The sequence below is a fragment of the Salvia miltiorrhiza genome, chromosome 2 (assembly GCF_028751815.1).
Source record: "Salvia miltiorrhiza cultivar Shanhuang (shh) chromosome 2, IMPLAD_Smil_shh, whole genome shotgun sequence".
NCBI classification, from domain to species: domain Eukaryota; kingdom Viridiplantae; phylum Streptophyta; class Magnoliopsida; order Lamiales; family Lamiaceae; genus Salvia; species Salvia miltiorrhiza.
This window is the reverse complement of record NC_080388.1, coordinates 38,768,181-38,794,955: the sequence shown is the minus strand read 5'-3', so window position 1 is coordinate 38,794,955 and position 26,775 is coordinate 38,768,181. Positions and strand designations below refer to the sequence as shown.

The 26,775-nt window shown below is 39.0% G+C and overlaps 2 protein-coding genes and 1 long non-coding RNA gene across 3 annotated transcripts; all 3 read left to right on the top strand.

Annotated features, from left to right (window-relative positions):
- The first annotated feature begins 14,037 nt into the window (after nt 1-14,037).
- LOC131012348 (flavonoid 8-O-methyltransferase 1-like) lies at nt 14,038-16,078 on the top strand. Its single transcript, XM_057940277.1, has 2 exons — nt 14,038-15,015; nt 15,658-16,078. Exons 1-2 carry the CDS (start codon nt 14,248-14,250, stop codon nt 15,961-15,963), a joined length of 1,074 nt encoding a protein of 357 aa, XP_057796260.1. The 5' UTR covers nt 14,038-14,247; the 3' UTR covers nt 15,964-16,078.
- Nucleotides 16,079-19,338: 3,260 nt separating this feature from the next.
- LOC131012347 (ribosomal protein S12, mitochondrial) lies at nt 19,339-19,948 on the top strand. Its single transcript, XM_057940276.1, has one exon. The coding sequence runs from the start codon at nt 19,479-19,481 to the stop codon at nt 19,854-19,856; it is 378 nt and encodes a 125-aa protein (XP_057796259.1). The 5' UTR covers nt 19,339-19,478; the 3' UTR covers nt 19,857-19,948.
- Nucleotides 19,949-23,478: 3,530 nt separating this feature from the next.
- Nucleotides 23,479-26,378, top strand: LOC131012346 (uncharacterized). Its single transcript, XR_009097297.1, has 4 exons — nt 23,479-23,928; nt 24,021-24,103; nt 25,499-25,574; nt 26,166-26,378. It is a non-coding gene; the product is annotated as an uncharacterized LOC131012346 (long non-coding RNA).
- Nucleotides 26,379-26,775: the final 397 nt, after the last annotated feature.

The window sequence follows — 26,775 nt, the reverse complement described above, 5'->3', positions numbered from 1 at the left end:
ACGTAACATTTAAACTCATTTGATATATATGAAAGTAATGCCCACCTGTTAGAAACTTTCTGTGGTACAGTAGCTCCTTGACTGATTATTAATCTCGTGCTTGACCTTTATTATGAGAATATAAATAAGATACTACTCGAATAAAATCCTCAATTAATGAGAATGCGTAATTAACTATGCATGATCCTTATGCATGAATCATTATTCTGAAATAATAATTAGGGAATTTCTATTGTTAATCCAGGCTATCGGATTTAAACAAAAGCTAAGTCTCGTCTCATGAAGCCGGATAATAAACAAAAATTTATCCGTTCTCTTAAGGTGTTCTAATCTGCCAATTAAATAAACCCCATTCCTCGTAGTCAATAGAAAAAAATAAATACTTCAACTTATTCGCTTTATAACCTCATAATTAATCGGGCTTAATAAATAGAAACAAGTAATGTTATAAGATTAAATAATTAAAAGGCTCAACATAAGGCAGCCTAATAATTAATTAAGTAGAAGTGGGCTTGAATAATTAACATGAGAGGCCCAATTTAATAACTCATCGGCTCAAGTAATTAAATAAATCTTGGCTAAATAAATAAATAATTTGATTAGCTGGGCTCAATTAAATAAATCAAACGAGGCCCAACGAAGATAATATAACAAAAGCCCAATGAATTAAACTAAAGCCCAATTTGAATTAATAACAAAGGCCCAATGAATTAAACTAAAGCCCAATTTGAATTAAAATAAATAAGGCCCAACTGAAATATAATAACTAAGGCCCAACTGAAATGATACAGCAGCCCAAATATGTGAATAATTAAAGGCCCATATAAATAAATTAAGAGGCCCAATCAGTAATTTAAAATCGGCCCATATAAATAAAATCAGAGGCCCAAATTATAATTAAAATCGGCCCAATTACAATAAATACAACAAAGCCCAAAAATAAATAAATAATGAAGTCCAAAGAAAAATAAAGGCCCAAATTTTCGGCCCAACTCAAGCCCACTGAAAATTAAAACAAAATCGGCCCACTGAAACGAAGCCCAAATAAAGAGTCCAACATAATTAAATAAAATCCGGCCCAATGAAATGGCCCAACTTTAATTAAAATAGAAGCCCAATTTAAAATAAATGGAAGAAGCCCAATTTAAATAAAATATAAGCCCATCTCCACATAACTCTCGGTTCTCTCTCTCTGTAAAACCAATCTCGCCTTTCTCTCTCTCTCTGGAAGAAACACCCTTCTGCTATCTCTCCTCACTCACGCCTCTCTCCATCTCGCTCTATATTCAGCCGAGGCGCCGCCGTCGCCTCTCCGAGCCGGCAAGATCGACGGCGAGACTTATCTTCTCTTCTCTCTCTCGCTTCCTCCTCACTTCACCATATCAGCCAACTTAATCGAGCCCTAATTTTCCATGAATTCGAAATCGTCTCTGTCGCCGCTGCTACTTCCGGCGAACAGCCGGGGTCTCACTCGATCTCCTGCGTCGGCTCTTCTTCCCAATTCGCTGAAGGAAAGCAGAAGCCTTAATCTTCCCCGCGGATTTTGAACCGCTGCTGCTACACGATTTCCGGCGAACAGGGGAGAGTCCGCCGTTGTTGTCGCTGTTCCCGGCGAAGGGTGTCGCCTCGTCTCTTCCTCAGAGCAGTTCAGTCCCGATTCAGACGTCAAGGCAGGGAGTCGAGCCCTGGTTCTCCTCTACTTTTGCTTCTGGTTTTCGATCCTCCGCCTCCGCCATGGAACCGGCGAACGGCGCCGCTGCTGCTGTGCATCTCCGTCAGACTCTGATGGCTGGTAGCCGTTCTATTGCTGCTACGGCCTGGAGTCGGTCGGCCTCGCTCATCTTCTGCTCTAGCCGTGCAGTGGCCGTCGGCTCTGGTAGTTGCTTGGGCAGTCGTCCCTTCCCCATCTAAAAGCTAAGTCTAATCTCTCTCTCCAATCCATTTACTAATCTAGTTTCTGTGAGTTCTTGTGATTGTTACTCTGGAGTGTAGTGAAAGTGAAGCATGTAAAATCTTCTGTTGTAAAGTATTTCCCTATTGTACAGCATATCTTGACTATATCGTGTAGATGAACTATGATTATGCTAAGCATGGATGTGAACTGAATTGCATATTCAAGATAGTAGAATACCTTGAATGTTTTCGAGCTGATGGGTGGCTGTTGAAGTTCGAATAGCTTGTGAAATGACTGAAATGAATTGGTCTTCTGTTAATGCAGGTGAACTTGATAAAAAAAAATGAATATTGAGGCCAAGCCTTACCTTGAGATTTTAGCAGAATGAATTGGGACTGCTCTTCGATATTTTTCGGTGAAGTGAAGTGAGATTGAGAGCTGTTTGTTGGCTGGGTTTGATACTAATAGTTCATTGGCGCATACATGAGTGTGGTGGGGGAAAAAAAAACATAATGATAGTGGTGTATAGAAGTTGGGGAACAAGGTTTAATGGAAAGAAAAAGAGAAGAAAAAGAAAGGAAAAAAAAATGTAGAGGAGAATTATTGATGTATTTTCTCTGACTCGGTGATTCTGTAACTGTAAAGTGAATCACGTGCTCATATTTGCTTGTACTGTTTATTTAAATAAATCTCGATTTCGACATGTGATATCTCGCTAAAATCGATAAGTTATAAAATGAATCTAAATTAAATCCATAGATTTAATTCGTTCGTTGTTCTGATATCTAAATTAAATCCGCAGATTTAATTAACTTCTTGAGTCGGAAATAATTCCCGACCTGAGTAAAATAAAATCAAATTCCATCTCGCTTAAAAAAATAAATAAATAACGTGACTTTGCTAAGTCAGTTATAACTCTGAAATAATATCATTGACTGCTTTAACAATATAAATTCAGGATCATAAGCTGAATTCATATCAGAATAATAACCGTTTTCATTCACTGATGAACAAAAATAAACACTCATTACTGGATTTAAAATATATAAAAGAGCGGGTCACTACATACTACCCCTCTTAACAAAAATTTCGTCCCGAAATTTGCATATTTCTTCTAAAACAGTTCGGGGTATTTCTCCTTCATTTTGTCTTCAAGCTCCCACGTGGCTTCCTCTTGTCCGTGGTGTCTCCATAAGACTTTCACTGATGTGATTGCCTTATTCCTGAGTTGTTGTACTTTTCGATCTAGAATGGCCTCTGGTCTCTCTTCATAACTCAAGTCTGGGCAAAGGATCATCTCTTCTTGGTGGATTATGTGCTTTGGATTGAAAACGTATTTTCTGAGTTGTGATACGTGGAAAACATTGTGAACGTTTCCAAAGCTTGGCGGTAACGCCAACCTATAGGCTACTGGGCCTATTCTCTCCAAAATCTCATAAGGTCCTACGAATCGGGGCCTAAGTTTTCCCTTGACACCAAACCTAGTTATCCCCTTGGTAGGAGATACCTTTAGGCAGACCTTGTCTCCTATTTCAAACTGTAATTCGGTTCGGCGTGCATCAGCGTAAGATTTCTGTCTATTTTGCGCCTCCTTTATTCGCCCTCTGATTTGGCGGACTATCTCAACCATCTCATTGACCATGTCTGGTCCTAAAACTTTTCTCTCACCCACTTCATCCCAATAAAGCGGTGATCTACATTTTCTTCCATATAATGCCTCATATGGTGCCATATCGATAGTCGCCTGGTAACTGTTATTATAGGCAAATTCAATCAACGGCAGCACTGCTTCCCAACTTCCACCCCTGTCTAACACCACTGTTCTCAACATATCTTCGAGGGTCTGAATTGTCCTTTCAGACTGCCCATCTGTCTGCGGGTGGAAGGCGGTGCTGAAATTTAACCTCGTGTCTAACTCTTTCTGTAAGCTTGTCCAAAATCTAGATGTGAATTCTAAGTCTCGGTCTGAAGTGATTGTCACGGGTACACCGTGTAAGCGTACAATCTCTCGAACATACAACTTAGCTAACTTGTCTGACCCATGTGTGATCGGTATTGGTATAAAATGAGCACATTTTGTAAGTCGATCCACTATTACCCAAATGGCAGTGTTTCCTTTCTTTGTTTTGGGCAAACTGGTCACAAAATCCATTGCTATGTGCTCCCACTTCCATTCTGGGATTTCCATATGGCCTTTGGTGTAAGGCCTTCACTTGCTGGCATGCTAGGCATTTCTCCACAAATGACGCTATGTCTCTCTTCATGCCTTCCCACCAAAAGTGTTTCTTTAGGTCCTGATACATCTTAGTACTCCCTGGGTGGGCAGTATAAGGGGTATCGTGAGCCTCACTCATGATTTTATCCTTAAGCTCATCATCGTGGGGGATGCATATTCTTCCCTCAAAGAGGATAGCATTATCTGCTGCTTCTTGATAATTCTTGACTCCTCCTCTCCTTACTGCTTCCCGTAGTTTCTCCATTTTCTCGTCTTTTCTTTGTGCTTCTACAATCATCTTTCTCAAACTAGGTATTGTTGCAACAACGCTTGCTATCGTCCCTGGTGGTTTAACCACTTCTATGCTCATTTTTCCAAACTCTTTGATGAGCTCATTCTTTTGGGTGACGAGACATCCCAACCTAGATTGAGTTTTACGGCTCAATGCATCAGCTACTACATTGGCCTTACCCGGGTGATAGTTAATACCACAGTCATAATCCTTCACTAGTTCGAGCCACCTCCTTTGTCTCATGTTAAGGTCCTTTTGCTCGAAAAAGTACTTCAGGCTTTTGTGGTCTGTGAATATCTCACACCTAACTCCATATAGATGGTGTCTCCAAATCTTCAGCGCATGCACCACTGCAGCTAACTCCAGATCATGAGTCGGGTAATTCAGTTCATGTGGCCTAAGCTGTCGTGACGCATATGCTATCACTCTTCCTTCTTGCATCAGCACGCAGCCAAGTCCATTTTTGGACGCGTCTGTGTAGATCACGTATTCCTTATCAGCTGTTGGAACGGCTAACATTGGTGCCGTAGTCAACTTTTCCTTGAGTTCTTTAAAGCTCTTCTCGCACTCCTTTGTCCAAGAAAATTTTATTCCCTTCCTGAGTAGTTGCGTCATTGGCCTTGCAATTTTGGAAAATCCTTCCATAAACCTCCGATAATAACCTGCCAATCCTAAGAAACTTCTTATCTCATTAGGGTTAGTAGGCGATCTCCATTCGCGCACCGCTTGCACTTTCTCAGGGTCCACTTTAATCCCTTCTGATGACACAATATGTCCTAAAAACGTGACTTCGCTGAGTCAAAACTCGCACTTGCTGAATTTGGCATAAAGGCGCTCCATCCTCAACGTTTCTAGGACAATTCTCAGATGTTCCTCATGGTCTTTCTCGTTCTTCGAGTAGATCAGAATGTCATCTATGAATACCAAGACAAATTTGTCTAAGTACGGATGGAATACTCGATTCATGAGGTCCATGAACACAGCTGGCGCATTGGTTAGCCCGAATGGCACAACTACAAATTCGTAGTGACCATACCTAGTTCGAAATGCTGTCTTAGGTACGTCTTCTGGTCGAATCTTCAGCTGGTGATAACCAGACCGCAAATCAATCTTTGAGAACACGCTTGCTCCCTTGAGCTGGTCGAAGAGGTCATCTATCCTTGGTAAAGGATATTTGTTCTTCAGTGTCACTTTGTTCAGTTCCTTATAGTCTATGCACATTCGCAATGTGCCATTCTTTTTCTTCACGAAAAGTACGGTTGCACCCCAAGGTGATACACTTGGTCTAATGAATCCAAGTTCCAAAAGTTCTTGCAGTTGTATCTTGAGTTCTTCCAACTTTTTAGGAGCCATTCGGTATGGTGCCTTCGAAATGGGAGCTGCCCCGGGCTCCAAATCAATGGTAAACTCAATTGGTCTGTCCGGTGGTGGCCCTGGCAGAATCTCTGGAAATACATCTGAAAAGTCCCGTACAATTGCTACATCTTCTATACTCTTTTCAGTACTCAGTTCTCCGTGCAAGTATACGAGGTAAGCTGGGTATCCCTTCTTCATCATTTTCGTTGTTTGTAGGGCGGAGATGATCATCTTTCTTCTTCCCATACTAATTCCGTGGAAATGTGACGGCTCACTTCCTGGGGGTCGAAACGATATCCGTCTTTCGTTACAAAGGATGGTGGCATAGTTCTCGGCTAGCCAGTCCATTCCTAGGATTATGTCCACATCTCCCATCGGAATAACATACGAGTTGTTCACTACAATCTTGAGTGACCCTATGTTCAGTTCTAAGTTCAAGCACACATGATCTACTGTCGTCATCCCTCCTATAGGTGATGATATACTCAACTCCTGGTCAGCTCTTTCCATTTTAAGTTTTAAGGTGTCGACACATGTACTTGAAATGAAAGTATGCGATGCGCCCGTATCAAATAGAAGTACAACAGGAGTATTGAGTAGCATGCCCATACCTGCCAGGTTTCCCTGGTTGTTCTCGGGCTGCTTCTGCCTCATAGCATAGGCTCTAGCATGACGAGGCTTTTCATGTTGTTTCTGTTGTCGCTGTTGTTGTTGGCGGGCCTGTTGCTGATACGGTTGTTGAGGTTGTGGTTGGTACTGTAGCTGTTGGTGCTGCTGTGGCTGCTGATACTGTGATTGCTGCCTTGGGTATGGTTGGGGCAAAGCTTGGATTGCTCGCAGATGTGGAGCCTGGATAGGTGGGTTTGGCCTTGAACCCGTTCCATGTTGCTTATTCGGGCACCGGTTTGCATAGTGCCCCTTCTGGTTACAGATATAGCAACTATCACTGCCGGCCTTACAGATTCCCACATGATTTTTGTTACATTTGGGGCAATGTGGGGCTCTCTGTTGGTTATTTCCCATCTGTTTCGGTGCACTCTGGCCTCCATAGCCCTGTGACTGGAAGACCCGTCCCTGCCATGGCCTCTTCTCGCCTTGGTTCGGGTTACTGTTGTCCCATCTCCTCTTTCCTTTGAAATTCTGATTATAACTTTGATCATGTGGAGGTGCTGGCGCAGGTACAATTGCAAGTCTTTCTCCTGGCATGGCTGCCTCAATGTCTAACGCTCGACTGAGCGACTCAGTGTAAGACAATCCTCCGTGGCTTGCCAAAGCCATCCTAATTTCGTGCCTCAGACCGGCACAAAACTTTTCAGCCATCTTTTCATCTGTGTCAACTTGTTCCGGCGCATATCTAGACATATCGCAGAACATCCTGTCGTATTGAGTTACCGACATCTTCCCTTGTTTTAGATTGTAAAATTCAGCTTCCTTCTTCTTGCGGTAGCTCTTGGGTATATACTTGTCATATATACCGGCTTTGAATTGTTCCCAAGTCAGGTTTTCTAACTGCTCTGCTGTCATCGTTTTCATCCGTGCTTCCCACCAGAAATCAGCTGACCCAGTCAACTGAAAGGACATACAAGTCAGGCGCTCTTGGTCGGTGCAACGCAGGAAGTTGAAAATGCGCTCAATAGCGCGAACCCAAGTTTCAACTTCTGCCGGGTCTCCTGTCCCGTTGAAGGTAGGTGGGTTCTGTCGCAAGAATAATTCTTCAATCCGTCGTTCTGGCTGAACAGGTGGTTGAACTATTTCTGGTTCTGGCCCTGTTTCTGGGCCTCTACCTTCATTTCGGGGAATCCTGCCCCCTCCTCTTGGTCGTCCTCGTTTTGACGGCATTCTATTAGGTCAAAACCCTCTTGGTCGTCCTCGTTTTGACGGCATTCTATTAGGTCAAAACACAAGTTGTTAATGCAACATCACAAGGCATACTATTGTTCTATCCAACTTCTCTCGGACGCCTTTGCTTTGTTGGCATTCCGATGAGTCGACATATAGTCACCAATGTAATACACAGATGCATATCATCGATTCTGTAAATTGTTTTCTTGATTCTCAAATCTCGCTCATACTCTTCCTCATGAAAGTATATAAATAACATAGCGGAAGTAACTTGCCGCAAAAGACTGATAGGGTCGCTACATAGACATGGGAAATTAGTATCAATGAGGACTATTTCATCAACAATTGAATATAGATCTGGTGATCTATCCAAGCATTATACACGATGAACTAGCTATCTAGCAAGGTCATCATGAAAGAGCTCAGTTCCGAAATGCCCTATGAACCAGCATTTTCGTACTAATACTTATCAAAATAACTAAGCCAACATAGGGGCATACAAAAGCATCGAAATGATCATCGTTTTTGAAATACACAAATAACGTCCTACTAAATGCACAAGAGAATGTCTGTATGCATTACGTGCTTGACCCTTGGGTTGAAGCATACGTGTTTGACTGATTTAATCTGATGAGTATCTGCTTGTCCTTGGGTCACAGAAAATCTACCAATAGCTAGTATATCGCAATGATTCAAATCACAAATGACAATTAGGCAAAGTGTTTCAATAATTTGCCAAATAATTGAAAATGAATAACCATAGGGTAGAAATGAATTGACTGAAAGGTCGAAACGAAATGACCTAATAGTCTGAACCCGTTTGGCTTTTCAGATGAAGGTTTAAAATATATAGGTTTAAAGACCCATATATGACGACTACTGAGATTTTGGCCATGTGGACTGGCCAGGTCCGACACAACTACTTCTCAGTCATTCGGAAATACTTTTCCGAACTTGGCAACTCTTGTTCCTTGGCTGCAAAAGGTATATTTGGTCTAAAATCACCACTTTCTTCTTACTATCTTGAACATGTCCTTGAGAATATTCTAGAGCTTCTCAAACTTGGAGTCTAGCTCCTAGTTTAATGCAATCCTTAAACATCTTCTATAGGGAAATAAGGTAGGCTCTACCTTACTCAACAATGTTCCTCTATATGATCTTAATGTAGTACTTCTAGTACTTAGTGTTCTTTCACATAGCGCTTGAAATGCAACCATATAATTTGAAGCACTCTTCCGTGTTATTGCAAAAGACCTTTTGAATCATCACGCATTCAATAAGGAAATAGCTTTTGCTCATCTGAGCACCTTTATAGGGTATGTGTCTCCATGTGTAATGCTAAGTCATAGAATGACCTTAGTCAATGCTTGCATTCTGGCTACTAAACTGAATGTTTGGTCTAAAATGTTCTAACTGGGGAATGTCTCTGATCGACTAAGGTATGCATACTTAACCTGCTTAGTCTCTCATCATAATCTCAATCTCTTAACTTTAACATCGAACCATTGTCGATATTTCTAGCTCTTGTTAAACTCCAAACCATCTTCAGGAACTCCTTCCGTCTTACGCACTTGTATAGATTTTTCTAGTCAATCATAATGGTTGGTAACTTCTAGTTACCCATGGCACCTATCCTCCTTTCGATTTGTAGCAGGTGATCGTAATCATTAGGGATTCTAAATCATGCTCACGTGTAATATAATAGGTAATTGTAATCATAAAGGTTCTGAATATCTGAAACTGTAAGCTGGCAGTTCTAATCGCGATGCTATAACATCATACACAAAGTGTTATAACTGCATATGAGTCCGACTCTGAAGTTCAAACATAAATCATGAAGGTTCTCTTCATGCCATAACTGGTGATAATCGAGAGTTAGTAATGAGTCTTAGCTCATTATGCGATAGCTAACTGATTACATAAGTCACACTCGTCGCTACGAGCAATGACTCACGTGATCTATCATCAAATAAGGCAATAGTCGATTCGGTGTTCTGTCACTCGTGAACAACCTGAATGAAGAACTATGCCTGCTTCAGTGATTCGTGCGTGGCACTCTGCTTGCACTGCTTTCATTGGATTCTCTTCCTCTTTCTTAGCTCTTCACCATGGCTATAGTGAAATATAACTGAGTTTCTAGCTTCTATTGTTCTGCTCGTAACAGTGATCATGCATTCTTAACGCATCTAAGTTCATTGAGATATCTAATCAATCAATAAAGCATAAAACTTGAATGTAAGCATCAGTACATTCATATAAAACGTGAACTTCTCAATGTTTTAAAATCATTACCACCTTCTTTCTTGCTGAGCATGACGATGTGATGAAGTGATGAGCTTTGGCTGACTGACTCATATATACTAGTGATCATACTAGAAAAATGGGCTAACTCTAGGGTTCAGAGCAAATGAACTGCTCTGATACCACTCTGTCACGACCGGACCTAATTAAGGATAATTAAGCCGGGGAAACCGTGACTAATGGAGGGAGATTAGAAGCGGGGTAGAAAGGGGATAATCAAACAAGGAAGGATCACATTTCATCATTTAACAAAAGGGATATTTATCATATAACAGAAGTTTAGTCGTATAGACTCAAATAACTAGTAAGTTCAGATATCTCTGACTTATTCAAAATAGCATAACACTTTTGAGTACGCAGCGGAATAAGGTTCTGATTACATGTATGAAGACATGTAACCCTAGAGTTCATTAATACATAATAAGACAAAAGAATCCCGCTCGTCACTTCATCACCATCGGCAGCTGCTCAACCTGCACATTTAGAAATATATGCAGGGCTTGAGTACAAAAGTACTCAGTGGGCACGTATGCCTAGGTATAAAAATACATGCTTCAAAACTGTAAATTGTCATGCCATCATAAACAGTACAGCAAGGGAGTTTTTCACTAAAAAGGCCCAAGCTTACTAAATTCATTTGTGATTCTTAAAGTTCGACTGATCAGTCTAAGTTCTCTTGTAATCTATCATATCTGGAACTGTGTGCCGGAGAGGTGGCCACCTCTCACGGTCACTTGACCGGCCAACCCGCTAGATGACTCACGGTCACTGGTGTACACTAGCCCTGGCAGGATAGCTATCAACTGCTCAAGACCCGAATTCGATTACATGATAAAAGTAACATCAGATAGATATCATACTGAAATTGAAATATTTTATGGCAAGACAATATTTGAAATAACTTCAATTAATTTAGTCATGAAATAACTTGCTTGAACGTAACATTTAAACTCATTTGATATATATGAAAGTAATGCCCACCTGTTAGAAACTTTCTGTGGTACAGTAGCTCCTTGACTGATTATTAATCTCGTGCTTGACCTTTATTATGAGAATATAAATAAGATACTACTCGAATAAAATCCTCAATTAATGAGAATGCGTAATTAACTATGCATGATCCTTATGCATGAATCATTATTCTGAAATAATAATTAGGGAATTTCTATTGTTAATCCAGGCTATCGGATTTAAACAAAAGCTAAGTCTCGTCTCATGAAGCCGGATAATAAACAAAAATTTATCCGTTCTCTTAAGGTGTTCTAATCTGCCAATTAAATAAACCCCATTCCTCGTAGTCAATAGAAAAAAATAAATACTTCAACTTATTCGCTTTATAACCTCATAATTAATCGGGCTTAATAAATAGAAACAAGTAATGTTATAAGATTAAATAATTAAAAGGCTCAACATAAGGCAGCCTAATAATTAATTAAGTAGAAGTGGGCTTGAATAATTAACATGAGAGGCCCAATTTAATAACTCATCGGCTCAAGTAATTAAATAAATCTTGGCTAAATAAATAAATAATTTGATTAGCTGGGCTCAATTAAATAAATCAAACGAGGCCCAACGAAGATAATATAACAAAAGCCCAATGAATTAAACTAAAGCCCAATTTGAATTAATAACAAAGGCCCAATGAATTAAACTAAAGCCCAATTTGAATTAAAATAAATAAGGCCCAACTGAAATATAATAACTAAGGCCCAACTGAAATGATACAGCAGCCCAAATATGTGAATAATTAAAGGCCCATATAAATAAATTAAGAGGCCCAATCAGTAATTTAAAATCGGCCCATATAAATAAAATCAGAGGCCCAATTTATAATTAAAATCGGCCCAATTACAATAAATACAACAAAGCCCAAAAATAAATAAATAATGAAGTCCAAAGAAAAATAAAGGCCCAAATTTTCGGCCCAACTCAAGCCCACTGAAAATTAAAATAAAATCGGCCCACTGAAACGAAGCCCAAATAAAGAGTCCAACATAATTAAATAAAATCCGGCCCAATGAAATGGCCCAACTTTAATTAAAATAGAAGCCCAATTTAAAATAAATGGAAGAAGCCCAATTTAAATAAAATATAAGCCCATCTCCACATAACTCTCGGTTCTCTCTCTCTGTAAAACCAATCTCGCCTTTCTCTCTCTCTCTGGAAGAAACACCCTTCTGCTATCTCTCCTCACTCACGCCTCTCTCCATCTCGCTCTATATTCAGCCGAGGCGTCGCCGTCGCCTCTCCGAGCCGGCAAGATCGACGGCGAGACTTATCTTCTCTTCTCTCTCTCGCTTCCTCCTCACTTCACCATATCAGCCAACTTAATCGAGCCCTAATTTTCCATGAATTCGAAATCGTCTCTGTCGCCGCTGCTACTTCCGGCGAACAGCCGGGGTCTCACTCGATCTCCTGCGTCGGCTCTTCTTCCCAATTCGCTGAAGGAAAGCAGAAGCCTTAATCTTCCCCGCGGATTTTGAACCGCTGCTGCTACACGATTTCCGGCGAACAGGGGAGAGTCCGCCGTTGTTGTCGCTGTTCCCGGCGAAGGGTGTCGCCTCGTCTCTTCCTCAGAGCAGTTCAGTCCCGATTCAGACGTCAAGGCAGGGAGTCGAGCCCTGGTTCTCCTCTACTTTTGCTTCTGGTTTTCGATCCTCCGCCTCCGCCATGGAACCGGCGAACGGCGCCGCTGCTGCTGTGCATCTCCGTCAGACTCTGATGGCTGGTAGCCGTTCTATTGCTGCTACGGCCTGGAGTCGGTCGGCCTCGCTCATCTTCTGCTCTAGCCGTGCAGTGGCCGTCGGCTCTGGTAGTTGCTTGGGCAGTCGTCCCTTCCCCATCTAAAAGCTAAGTCTAATCTCTCTCTCCAATCCATTTACTAATCTAGTTTCTGTGAGTTCTTGTGATTGTTACTCTGGAGTGTAGTGAAAGTGAAGCATGTAAAATCTTCTGTTGTAAAGTATTTCCCTATTGTACAGCATATCTTGACTATATCGTGTAGATGAACTATGATTATGCTAAGCATGGATGTGAACTGAATTGCATATTCAAGATAGTAGAATACCTTGAATGTTTTCGAGCTGATGGGTGGCTGTTGAAGTTCGAATAGCTTGTGAAATGACTGAAATGAATTGGTCTTCTGTTAATGCAGGTGAACTTGATAAAAAAAAAATGAATATTGAGGCCAAGCCTTACCTTGAGATTTTAGCAGAATGAATTGGGACTGCTCTTCGATATTTTTCGGTGAAGTGAAGTGAGATTGAGAGCTGTTTGTTGGCTGGGTTTGATACTAATAGTTCATTGGCGCATACATGAGTGTGGTGGGGGAAAAAAAAAACATAATGATAGTGGTGTATAGAAGTTGGGGAACAAGGTTTAATGGAAAGAAAAAGAGAAGAAAAAGAAAGGAAAAAAAAATGTAGAGGAGAATTATTGATGTATTTTCTCTGACTCGGTGATTCTGTAACTGTAAAGTGAATCACGTGCTCATATTTGCTTGTACTGTTTATTTAAATAAATCTCGATTTCGACATGTGATATCTCGCTAAAATCGATAAGTTATAAAATGAATCTAAATTAAATCCATAGATTTAATTCGTTCGTTGTTCTGATATCTAAATTAAATCCGCAGATTTAATTAACTTCTTGAGTCGGAAATAATTCCCGACCTGAGTAAAATAAAATCAAATTCCATCTCGCTTAAAAAAATAAATAAATAACGTGACTTTGCTAAGTCAGTTATAACTCTGAAATAATATCATTGACTACTTTAACAATATAAATTCAGGATCATAAGCTGAATTCATATCAGAATAATAACCGTTTTCATTCACTGATGAACAAAAATAAACACTCATTACTGGATTTAAAATATATAAAAGAGCGGGTCACTACACAAACCCAAACACGATAGCAACACGATTCAAATCGTGTTGACACAATACGAAGACGAAACGATAACGATACAATCTGATTAAATCTTATTAAAAGAGGGACCATGAGAGTTGAGACGTGAGGACGGTAGGGGGTGGGTTTTCAAAAGTGGGTGAAATTGAAATGTTGAATGCGGTTATGATGATACTCCAAAATTAACTAGTAAAACAATAACCCTAAAGTGTACAATAAGAATTAAAAATCTAAATTAAATAAATATTTAATAAGAATAATAATATTAACTCTGTCAGGTTACACGAATCCGACGTGGCCACGATAAGGACACTAAGCCGATCGATAAGGCCAACCATAATTGACCATTACAAAATTAAAACTAGTACTTTATAGCATGCCTATAAATGAACAAAACTCTCACATATATTCTAATTCAAGTACACTAGAACTCCAACAATGGCGTTGGCCAATGCAGTAGATTCCACCCAAGAATTTCTGGATGCTCAAACCCATGTTTGGAATCTCACTTTCAACTTCATAAATTCCATGTCCCTAAAATCCGCTCTTCAATTAGGCATACCCGATATCATTCGCAAACACGGCAAGCCTATCACACTTTCTCAACTAGCCGATGCCCTTCCTATCAACAAAGCCAAATCCCACGGCCTCCACCGCTTGATGCGGATTCTAGTCCACTCCAAGATCTTCGACCTGGTCAAGAACGATGAAGGGGAAGATGCTTACTCGCTCACGGTTGCTTCACGTCTCTTGCTCAGAGACGAGCCCTTTGGCTTTGCCCATTTTGCACTATCCATGATTGATCCGGTCGTGGTTGATTCGTTCCATCACGTGACAGAATGGTTCGGAGATGAATGCCCAACTCCATTCTTCACCAGGAATGGGACAACTGTTTGGGAATATGCAGGAAATGATAAGAATTGGAATAAACTGTTTAATGAGGGAATGGCTAGTGATGCGAGGTTTACCGGAAACTTTCTTGTTGAGAATTGCAAGCATGTTTTTGAGGGCTTGAATACTGTAGTCGATGTTGCTGGCGGCACCGGGGCGGTGGCGAAGGCGGCCGCGGCCGCGTTTCCCGGCTTGAAATGCACCGTGCTCGACCTCCCACATGTTGTTGCTGGGCTTGAGGGGTCTCAGAATCTGAGCTTTGTGAGTGGAAACATGTTTGAATTCATTCCTCCTGCTGATGCAGTTATACTCAAGGTATCAAAATATTATTATGTTCTTGCTTGTGTGTCCAGATCTATTTTGGCTAAATCGTGTATATTATATTGTGTTTGCTCATAGATCTAGGTTGACTATTGTTGAACCATGCACCTGTATGGATTTTATTTATTTATAATATCCATCACTATCATATACTTCATCCGTCCATGAAAGAACTTCCTAGGAGAGAGTGGCACAGGTTTTAAGAAAAAATATTATTGAGTGTATTGAAAGTGGATAAAAGGTAGTTGAGTGTATTGAGAGTGGTGAAAATGTGTTATAATTAATATTGAGAGTTGTGAAAAGTGAAAAGTAAGAGTATTATAAGTGGTGGGGTATAGTCCAAAAATAGATAGAAAGTTCTTTTGTGGACGTCTCAAAAAGGAAAGATAGGAAGTTCTTTCGTGGACGGAGGGAGTATTATTTTTGTTTTTAAATGAAAGGATAAATATGTAATACTATAATTTATCTTGGTAAATGACACGCTACATGTATAGTGCACACTACTAGTATGTTTCAAATACGTCATCTATATATCCTTCGATCTAAACACACACAACATTATCGTATTGACAATCTAGGAGGACTAATATTTGTATATAAAATTTTAATTGCCGCACTATTGTTTTGAAATTACAGTGGATACTACACGACTGGAACGATGAGCATTGTGTTAAAATTCTGGAAAAATGCAAAGAAGCAATACTTGCCAGCAAAGAAAATGGTGGAAAAGTTATTATTGTGGATATGGTTGTGGATTATGAGAAACAAGAAGATAAAGCCATTGAAACTCATCTGTTTTTCGATATGTTGATGATGATTGGGCTTGCAGGAAAAGAAAGAACTGAGAAAGAGTGGGCTAAGCTATTTTCTGTAGCTGGCTTTCAAAATTATAAAATCACTCCTATCTTAGGATTGAGGTCTGTGATTGAGGTATTTCCATGATAATCATTTGCTTGAGATAATAGTATTATTTTCTCTCATTTTATTGTGTTGTATTGTGGCGATGCCATCTGGATTTGTTAATGTAAAATTATTATAGACTAATGCGTCTTTTATATGCTCTCTCCGTCCACCAAAAATAGTTCTAAATAGGGCTGTAAATTCGAGTTGCGGGTATCGGGTATACCCTCACCCGCCCCGATACCCGCAAATTTAAAGAGGAGGGTCGGGTGCGGGTATCAAATCCTCAAAAATCTCGGGTAGAGGGTAGTATACCCGCATACCCGCAATATAATATTTAAAAATTAAAATTACATAATTTTATTTAGGAATTTATTAATGGGAAAAGTATCACATAAACCCCTGTCGTGGTGGTCCTTTTCACGTCTGGCCCCCTATAGTCGAAGGGGTATCAACTAAACCCCTGAACTAATTAAAATCAAATAATTTCCCCCCTCTGACCTAACGCCGTTAAGTGTCCGTTAACGTTTGGGTTTAATTGCACCCTCTACTTCAGGGGTGGATCTGCACCTTATTTTTTTTTGCTTTTTTTTTTATATAATTTCAGCAACTCGCCTCCGACATCAACTTAATCGCCCCCCGTACTCATCGGCTCCAACTTACACTTTGTCAGCTTGCACGCGCTCAATCTCTTGATCGTCGACTGCTTACCGCCGACATGCAGCAGCATCACCAACTCCAGATGTGGACCTGGATCGAATCCTGCTTGGTCCAAATCCATATCCGTATTTTTTTACTTAGGTCAGGATCCGGTCCAAATCCATTAGGTGCAAAAAAATGAGATTCATGTCCAGATCCATTAGATTCACAGGTTCTCGAGTCCTGACCCGAAAAAGAGAAAAAAGAATGGATCCGGGTCAGGACTCGAGAACCTGTGAATCTCATTTTTTCGGACCTAATGGATTTGGACCGGATCCTGACCTAAGTAAAAAAATACGGATATGGATTTGGACCAAGCAGGATTCGATCCAAGTCCACATCTGGAGTTGGTGATGCTGCTGCATGTCGGCGGTAAGCAGTCGACGATCAAGAGATTGAGCGCGTGCGAGCTGACAAAGTGTAAGTTGGAGCCGATGAGTACGGGGGGCAGTTAAGTTGATGCCGGGGGTGGGTTGCTGAAATTATATATAAAAAAAAAGGTACAGATCCACCCCTGAAGTAGAGGGTGCAACTAAACCCAAACGTTAACGGACACTTAACGGCGTTAGGTCAGAGGGGGAAAATTATTCGATTTTAATTAGTTTAGGGGTTTAGTTGATACCCCTTCGACTATAGGGGGCTAGACGTGAAAAGGGCCACCACGACGGGGGCTTATTTGATATTTTTCCCAAAACCAAGCCCTAGTTTCGTCCCTTCTACTCGCTGAGAGAGAGAGAGAGAGTGAGCAGTAGAAGGGTGAGTTGTCGTGGGCGGCATATGTTGCAGGAGGGTTGGGTATGTTGTGATGTTGATGTTGCCTTTTCAAGGTGTGAATATCACAGGGCTGGTCATGGCGATTCGAAATGCGCAAGGCAATTTTCTGATGGCTAGAGCATAGAGTTTTTCGAGCTGTGTTCTTGTGGAGGAGGGCGAAGGAAGGGGGATCCAAGAGGCACTATCATGGATTAAGAGCCTCGGATGTTCTTGTGTGTTGTTTCGAACGGACAACAACTGGGGGTGAGTATATTGAAGGTGAAAGGTGTTGACAAGTCGAAGTTCACAATGATTATTCAAGGGTGTAAAGCTCTTGTCGACTCTTCGGTGCAAATAAGGTTTAAGCATATGAGAGAAGTCAATTTTTTTGCACATGTTATTGCCCACAATACTAGAAGCTATATTAACCCTTTTGTGTAGACTGAGTCGTCGCCATTTGTGATTGGTCTTCTTTCTCTGGGTGTATTTGCATTGCTTCTTAATGAAGCTTTTGCTTTTCCTTCAAAGGAAAATATATATAATCCTCCTTTTGTTCTTGAAATATCTTCTTAAGAGGAGATGGAATAAGGAGCTACCTTCTCTGTAACTATGAGCTATGTAGCTATACTGCTAGGAGCTAAAGCTGCGACTTAGCTGCTAATGAGCGCTTAAACGCTCATTTAAGGGATCCCTTGATAGAAGCCCTTTTAGGGCTTTCAAACTCTTATTTTAAGCTCTTGAAAAGAGCTCAATTCGGACTACTCCTAGTCCTTCGGACCAGGAACTCAATCTGCAACAGGGTCTCGTAACAACGAGGGCTTCCCTTTGCTTTTTCTCCTAATCCTAAGTAGACTGACCGAATGCTAGATTTCACGACACGAATTTTAATAAAAATTAATTATGTATTTGATGAGCAGAGAAAGAGTTTCATAAATTAGAAAAAATAATAAATAAAGAAAATGACGATCGTGACCAATTAAAATAAAAAGTAATGAATTTATTGACCATGTGTAAATATATGAGAATTGTAAAATTAATATTTAATAAAATTATTTCTAAAAGTATATTGGAAAGAAATTTTTGAAATAAACGAAAATAAGGTGATATTTTGGCATCGATTTTTGGATTTCTCGACAATAAAATTATTCGAGGATGGTGGGGCAAATTTGACATAAATTTTGCGTATGGTCCACCATAGTATTGAAGAAAGTGCCACACTCAAATTATAATAATTCTACAAAAACATTATTTCTAGACGTTTGTAAGAAAGTGCCTAATTTAAAATAGAGATTAAATCTAGATAAATACTCCATTTAAAATGGAGTAATTGCGTGGATATGACGATGAATACGTCAGGCGCAAAGTTCAATAATTTCTGGAATGCAAGCTGTGCCTGCAGTGTTTCATCTGTATTCAGACCCACTCCATTGATATATAAATATAATAATATAATTATTAAATAAATAAAGGCATCTTGATATATAAATATAATACCCCCTCCGTCTATAAAAGAATTTCCTAGAAGGGAGTGACACGGATTTTAAGAAAAAATATTATTGAGTGTATTGAGAGTGGATAAAAGGTAGATGAGTGTATTGAGAGTGATGAAAAAGTGTTATAATTAATATTGAGAGTTGTGAAAAGTGAAAAGTAAGAGGATTATAAGTGGTGGGGTATAGTCCAAAAATAGGTAGGAAGTTCTTTTGTGGACGTCCCAATAATGAAAGATAGGAAGTTTTTTCGTAGACGGAGGGAGTAATATAATACTAATATAATTATTAAAATGATAAAAGCATGAGTTGAGACCATCTCTACCTTTCCATCTCAAGATTTTTGCTAACACCATCGTAACACATCACCATATTCTCTTTTTCTTATTTTCACCTATAATAACACTTTCTTCATTCCTAAAAATTGTGATCACCTTTTCCTTTCCTTGGGCAGTACCTCCCAACAAGATTGATCCCTTTGGATCTTGGTCCATGATGGCCTTTTTATTGATTTTGACGATTGGATCTCTCTATGAATGGAAAAGGGGTGCTTCGGATCGGGAGTAACCACTAGTGATAGGGCAAAAATAGGGGGGAAGGACAAAGGAAAGAGCGATGCCTACATTAAATCAATTGATTCGTCATGGTAGAGAAGAAAAACGGCGCACGGACCGTACTCGAGCTTTGGATCAATGTCCCCAGAAGGAAGGAGTATGCCCGCGTGTTTCAACGAGAACACCGAAAAAACCGAATTCAGCTCTACGTAAGATAGCCAAAGTACAGTTGAGCAATAAACCTGATATATTTGCTCACATTCCAGGCGAAGGTCATAATTCGCAGGAACATTCTAAGGTCTTAATAAGAGGAGGTAGAGTCAAAGATTTGCCAGGTGTGAAATCCCATTGTATTCGAGGAGTCAGGGATTTGCTGGGAATTCCGGATCGAAGAAGAGGCAGATCAAAATATGGTGCGGAAAAACCCAAATCGATATGAATGGAAGATGCCTCTGGAACTTGTTTTTCTCGGTCAGTATAAGGAAAGTTTCTCGGGCTCAGGTACGGGCGACTCGGCCACATGTGCTCGACTGAATATGTGATACAAATTTTAAGAAAAAATATGGTAGATGTATTTGAGTGGAGATTGAGTCTCACACCTTTTCGTAAAGGTGAATTTTAAATTAGTCATACAAAAAATTATAAATTTATAGTTGTCAATGTTATTTCAATAAATTTTACTCCATCCGTCCGTCAAGATTATGTCAAAATTACTATATCGGGCGTCCGTCAAGATTATGTCACTTTCCTTTTAAGGTAATGGTCCCACCATCCTCGTTAATATTTTATCCTTACTAACACTCTTTATTTACAAAAAACTCACCTCAAATTCATTCTCAACCACACATCTCATAAAATGGTGAGACCTTTTCTCCACTACATCAAAATCATCACTAATTTTATTAAATCTTGTGCCCAAGCAATTTTACATAATCTTGGCTGACGGAGGGAGTAATATTTTAGACAAAATTGTTCTTGAATTATGCATACAAAATATGTCTGCTTTTCTCTTTCTTCTTCACAGTTCTTCTTCTTTCACGCTCCCTCTTTCTCTCTCTCACTGTTGATTCGCTCTCTCTTTTCTATTTCTTGCACGCTCGCCGACGAATCCCTCCCTGTCTCTCTCTTCCCGACGACTCCTTCTGAGTTGTCGTTGTTTCCAGATCTAGTCCTCTTCTACAATTCAACAGAATGTCGCCATCGCCATCCTCTTCTCCAAAATTCAATGAATTACACCATCTACTTCCATTTCCATGAGATCTATGAGTTTTAGAAGTTTCAGATCTACGAGAATTATGAGATTCAAATCTAGATCTATGAAGATTTGGAACAAAATGGTACAAATGGTTTCATTCATACTATCTGTTCCAAGATCTATCAACCGAAAAAATGGATGACGCAAATGCACCAATTAGCACCATCCATTTTGAGATCTATCGTCTAAAGTGCTGGCATGAATGACGTGAATAGAGCCATTAGCACTATTCACTCTAGGTCTTAGAAGATCTGTCCCACAGATGCGCGACACGAATGGTATGAAAAAACTAATTCATACTCGTACCAAGTGTACTAACATATATTTATTGGGGTGGTGAAGAAATCAATCTCCCGCCTTGTAGTTGGATTCATTTTCGTTGCCCCAAGCGACACCTTCCTCTTCTCTTTACATAGAAAGTGAAGGAAATGAAGAAATGGCGATTTAGTCCAGTCATTTAGTTAGATGTGTGAGATTTCGTGTTATTCTGTGTTATTTGTACTTGGATTTGTTGGAAAACAAAGAACATGAATAAAATGTTATTTTTTTTTGTTCATGAACTGTACTTCAATTTATTAGAACAAGTTATAAGTCTATCATTTTTGTTTTGGATAAATGGACGAAAAAAGCCTATTCGAATCATTGGTTCAAAGTGCTAGCACAACATATCTTGGGATGAATGATGCAAATAGGCTTCGTTTCAAGTGTTAGCGCAATAGGCCTTGGGATGAATGGTGCGAATAGGCCAATTCATTCCAAGCGCTAGCGCGACAGACCTTAGGACAAATGGTGTGAATAAGCCCTTTTATACCATTCATTCCAAGTGCGGGTTTGACAGACCTTAGAACGAATAGTGCAAGGCCATTTCGTACTATTCGTTCCAAGTGTACGATTGATTGGCGTGTCAGGACACTGTTTGGTGCGATTGGTACAAATAACCCCTGTTCGTACCAAATTTGCAATACAACTAAAAAAAATAAGTTTTCTAAATATATTCTAAAAAAATTATAGAAAATTTGGAGAAAATAACAGAGAAACCAACGTCGTAAAATGAATGCTGCCTTCGCCGGAGAAAATCACTAATGCTACCGCCCAAAAAATCGCCGAGAGATTAAAAGTAATGTATAAATAAAATGAGAGATAAATAGAGAGCATAAGATCTAGAATAGAAATAGTTATGATTTAAAAGTTGGCGAGAGGAGAGAAAAGAAGATGTGATTGAAAAGTTATAAAGTAAGAGTAATTTGGTCCCTTTAGTTCAAAATTATCTTCTTTTTTTTTTGAAATTAAGTCGGTGGACAACTATTGATTTCACTTTATTGTTCGACTAATTCGCACCATTAACACATACTAAAATAACCCTCAATGTTATGCACAATAATAGTTATAGTTAAAATAAAATAAAATAAAAAATAATAGTTTTTCGCACCATTGATTTCACTTTATTGTTCGACTAATTCGCACCATTAACACATACTAGAATAACCCTCAATGTTATGCACAATAATAGTTATAGTTAAAATAATAAAAAAAAAAGTTTTTGGCACCATTGATTTCACTTTATTGTTCGACTAATTCACACCATTAACACATACTAGAACAGCCCTCAATGTTATGCACAATAATAATTATAGTTAAAATAAAATAAAATAAAATAAAATAAAAAATATATATAACTCTTAAAAAACTAAACATGTTAAATGAGATTATACATTAATTTCGTGTTTCTTGAAATAAATTATAATTTTAATATGCTTTATACTCGCTACGTTCCATAAGAATGTATCACTTGGTGGACGGCGCGAGTTTTAAAAAATTAATATTAATTTGGTACATAAAATGAATGGTTGAGGTTGAATTGAAATGTTAATTTGGTAAATATTCCCTCCATCCCGTGAAGCTTGATCAATATTTTTTTTCGGTTTGTCCCATGTAACTTGATCACTTTCCTTATATGACAACAATTTTTCATTTATTTACTTTTTCACATACCACACTTAATACACTAGATACTACTATCTCCGTCCCTAAAATTTTTGGCTTTATTACTATATTGGGACGTCCATGAAAAATGTGATCTTTCCTTATTTGGAAATGACTCCATAAATTTTTCATCTCACTATTTACACAAAGGTGTGAGACTCAATCTCCACTTAATTAAACACAACTACCACACTTTTTCATAAAACCCATGCCATATCTTTTGGTCCACAAATTTTAGGGACGAAGAGAGTAACTCCTTAAAACCCGCGCCAAAAAAAAAGTGATCAAGCTTCACAGGACGAAGGGAGTAAAATGTAGAAACGAATGGTCAATGTTGAATTGAATTTGAAGTCATATAGACATGAGCATGATACATTCTCATGGGACGACCAAAAAAAAAAAGGTAATATATTCTTATAAAGATGGAAATAGTGATTACTACATAATGTCTTATTTATATTTTTGTATAAAATATATAAAATACTAATTTAAATTTTAAAATTATAAAAAATAGAAAAAAAGGAAAATTAAAAATATTTAAAATAAAGATTCTAGTTTCAAGGAAAATATTAACTTTAGCTTATCATATAACTTGTTCATTTTAAATCCCTTTTATGCATATCATATATCAAATTAAAAGTCTTTTTATGATCTATCTAGAAAAAAAAATGAAGATATTTCAAATTTAAATATTAATGACTGATAATTGAAGGGCTAATGTATGGTTAATTTCATGTGTTGGTTTTAGTGTTAATACATTTTGACATTGATTTATTCTTAATTTTAAAAATTGTAATACCCCGTTTCCTCGAGCTAAGTTTAGAATAATTTTGAACTTAGATTTAAGATGATTCACGCCGGATTGAGAAAAAGAATTTATTTTTAATTCCAACAAAAATGATTTACAAAAGCTTTTGTAAATTTTAGTTATTTGAATTTATATGCATTGCATATTTATTTAATTTAGCATTCAAGCATTTTCACGAGCTTTTAATTAGCAAACCCTGAAGAATTATTACAGTTCGATAACCCAACACAGATGTTTTAATTGTCACCTCACGTCACTTCGTTGCTTTTAGCAACTCTTACCATCAAAGCCACTCCCTATAATCCTCAAGGGTCTAGTCCTACACTTTATAGCCTTTTGAGTGAAGCTTGTCTGCAAAGCCATATCCTATGCTCCAATCAATTTATTTCTACCTTATTTCACAAAATCTTTCACAATCTCTCCCTCGCAAGTAGCAGAATTCAGGAGCAAAAGATAATTTCATAGGTGAGCTTTAAACGTGAGTTTCTTCCATTCTTGCTTGGTTCATCTTGCAAATTGATGGAAACAATATCTGCAAATTCTATTCTTTCCTATAGTTCCATTTAAGGAGTATCAGCAGCAGTGATCCCAGCAGCTATACCTTTCAAATTGAGCAACCTCAAACCGAAAACCCCTAAAGGTTTCATTTTTGAACTCTGCTTATTCCATTTCACAAACATGGACAATACATGAAATCTTACAGCTACCCAACAGATATTCACACGCATTCATACATTCACAGTGATTATTTAATCAACTTCTATACGAGTATATATGAAGCATGCCAGTTTTGATGTATTTTGAAGAATGAATTCTTGAGCTTTATTTTTGTTCCCTGTCTTCGACCTTGCTGTATTGAGTCGAGAGTGGAGGGAGGCAGATGCGGTCGGCGGCGGTGGTCCTCCTGCTGCTGTCGGCCGGAGTTTTGAGGGAGAGGCGGCGAGGCAAGGGCCTTGTTGCCGCTCTGAGCCGGGTCTGGGCTGGGTTTTGTCGAGGGCGGGACGGCGGCGGCAGTCTGCTCCATCTACTGCTGTCGGCCGGAGAGAGAGGGGAGTGGAGAGAGATGGGCGGCTGTGGGTTCAGCGGAGGGAGGCAGGGCACGGCGGCGGTGCCGCTGCTGCCCGGCCACGGCTGGAGAGAGAGAGGTGGTCTGGTCTGGGCTGAGTATTGTCGAGGTCAGGACGGCGGCAGCTATGGGTTGCTGTCGCCGAGAAAGAGAGGCCAAGGGAGGCGGCGGCGTTCTGTCGTCGCCAAGGAGCAGAGAGAACAGGGGGAAGTGACAGGGGACTCAAGGGAGAGAGATGGGAGTCGGAGTCACCGGTCGGCGGCGGCTTTTGCTGCTGCAGTCACCGAAAAAGGGGCAGGGAGAGAGAGGCGAGAGGATCAGTCGAGAGGGAGTTTGAGAGACTGAACTGTGTTGCGTGCGTGACTGATAAGGAAGAAAAGGGGAAATCGAAATGGGGTGTTGGGTGTTGGGCCGAGTCAGTGGGCCGATTTATTTCAATTAGTTGGGCCAATGCTTTTGTTTTATTTATCAGTTGGGCCTTTATTTTATTAATCAGTTGGGCTGATTAGTTATATTCAGCTGGGCCTTATTTTAAATATCATTTGGGTCAGTTTTATTTTAAAACTTTGGGCTGTCTCGATTAATTAAATTAATTGAGCTGCCTTATTTTAATTAATTGAACTATTAATTAGTTTAATTAATTATTTTCAAAGACTAGTTTTCATAATAATATTGAATTATTACTATGTGCATATTTTAAGTAATTACTTATTATATGCCAAGCATGACATGAAATTGCATTTATTTTGCAATAAAAGTATTTATGATTTAATTGGTTTTATTTATAATTCCAATTATTAAAGAAAGATGAGTAAGAATATTGTTGGTGTTTTTAACTCAAGAGAAATGTTTCAATTATTTATTCATTAAATTTTGAAAACCCGGCTAAGTGAATCATAGAATATTAAGCACTACACCATGACTTAAGATTAGATTCAAGGAGACCTATTGAGAATAGATTTCTTGTAGGCTTTGAGCATCAGGAGGATTAGCACTGCTATTCCGATTCAGAGATAAGGTTAAACGACAGGCATTGCCTATACAGGTGGGCGTATTTTCCAAATGTATGATTGAGCTAATGAGCTTAAATGTTTCATGAAATACAAACTGTTTATCCAATAAATATTTTTGTGCACTCTACCATGTTTAAGGCTCGCGCAGTTAATCAATTGAGGTTCTCTTATGACCTAATACGTTGTTTGAGAATTGTGTACACTTGTTAGTGACTCGGTGGGTTGATCTCCATCGGGCTCTAACCAGAGGCGTTATAAGGGTGCTCGACTGGATGTGTTCCGGAGCATGAGAAATAAGAGGCCTGCCTGGGTAGCATCCCGAGGTCAAAGTAAACTTGGCTGGGTTACGCCCTCAGTCCAAGCCAGCGGGAGACAGAGATCCGTCGGTGGCTAAAAGGTCCGGGATCACAGCGAGTAATAGAATAGAGTGTGACAACTGCGCGCAATCAAAGATATATATATGAAATGTTTTAACATGCATAGAAGTTATTTCTCTTTAAAACCTTCTATGTCATGTCAGTAAGATTGGATAAACTGCTCTTATAGATTGTGAAATGTTTTAAAAGTTGCAGCCCACTAAGTATATTAGTACTTAGCCCAAAAATACTTTCAAATGTTTTCAGGTTAATGGCTGGTGATGACGGGGCAGAGCTGAGGCTAGAGTTCAACTCCTTATTTTGACTTCCGTTGAAGAACTAGCCAGTATCTGTCTTTTGTTCCTTAACTTAAGACCTATTATGTTGTGACTCTAAACAATATCTTTTGTTGAGCCTAGACTATTGACTCTCAAGCATTTCGATCAGTGAATGTTGGTTATCTGAAGCATGACACTAAACTTGTGATCCTGAAGTTATTATGTTTGTTGATTGATTCGTATCACTTGAATATCTGTCTTTCTTCATCCAAAGGGGCTAAGCCCGATTGTTATCCCTTTTATTCGGATTTCACAAGGATTCTCCCTTGTTCATTTAGATGATTAGTCGTACCTCAGTTATAGTTATTGTTCCAAGAATTGGGGTGTGACAAAAATTGTTTCTATAAATGATTTAAAATCAATTTCAACTTGAAGATTTCATTTTTAACATAACTAGCATTTGCATCCCATGCATGCACGGGAAAACATTTTTAAATTTTATATTTATATAAAATTAATACTCATTCCGTCCCACTCCAAATGTCTCATTTTCTATTTTGGGTTGTCCCACTCCAAATGTCTCATTTCCTTTTTTGGCA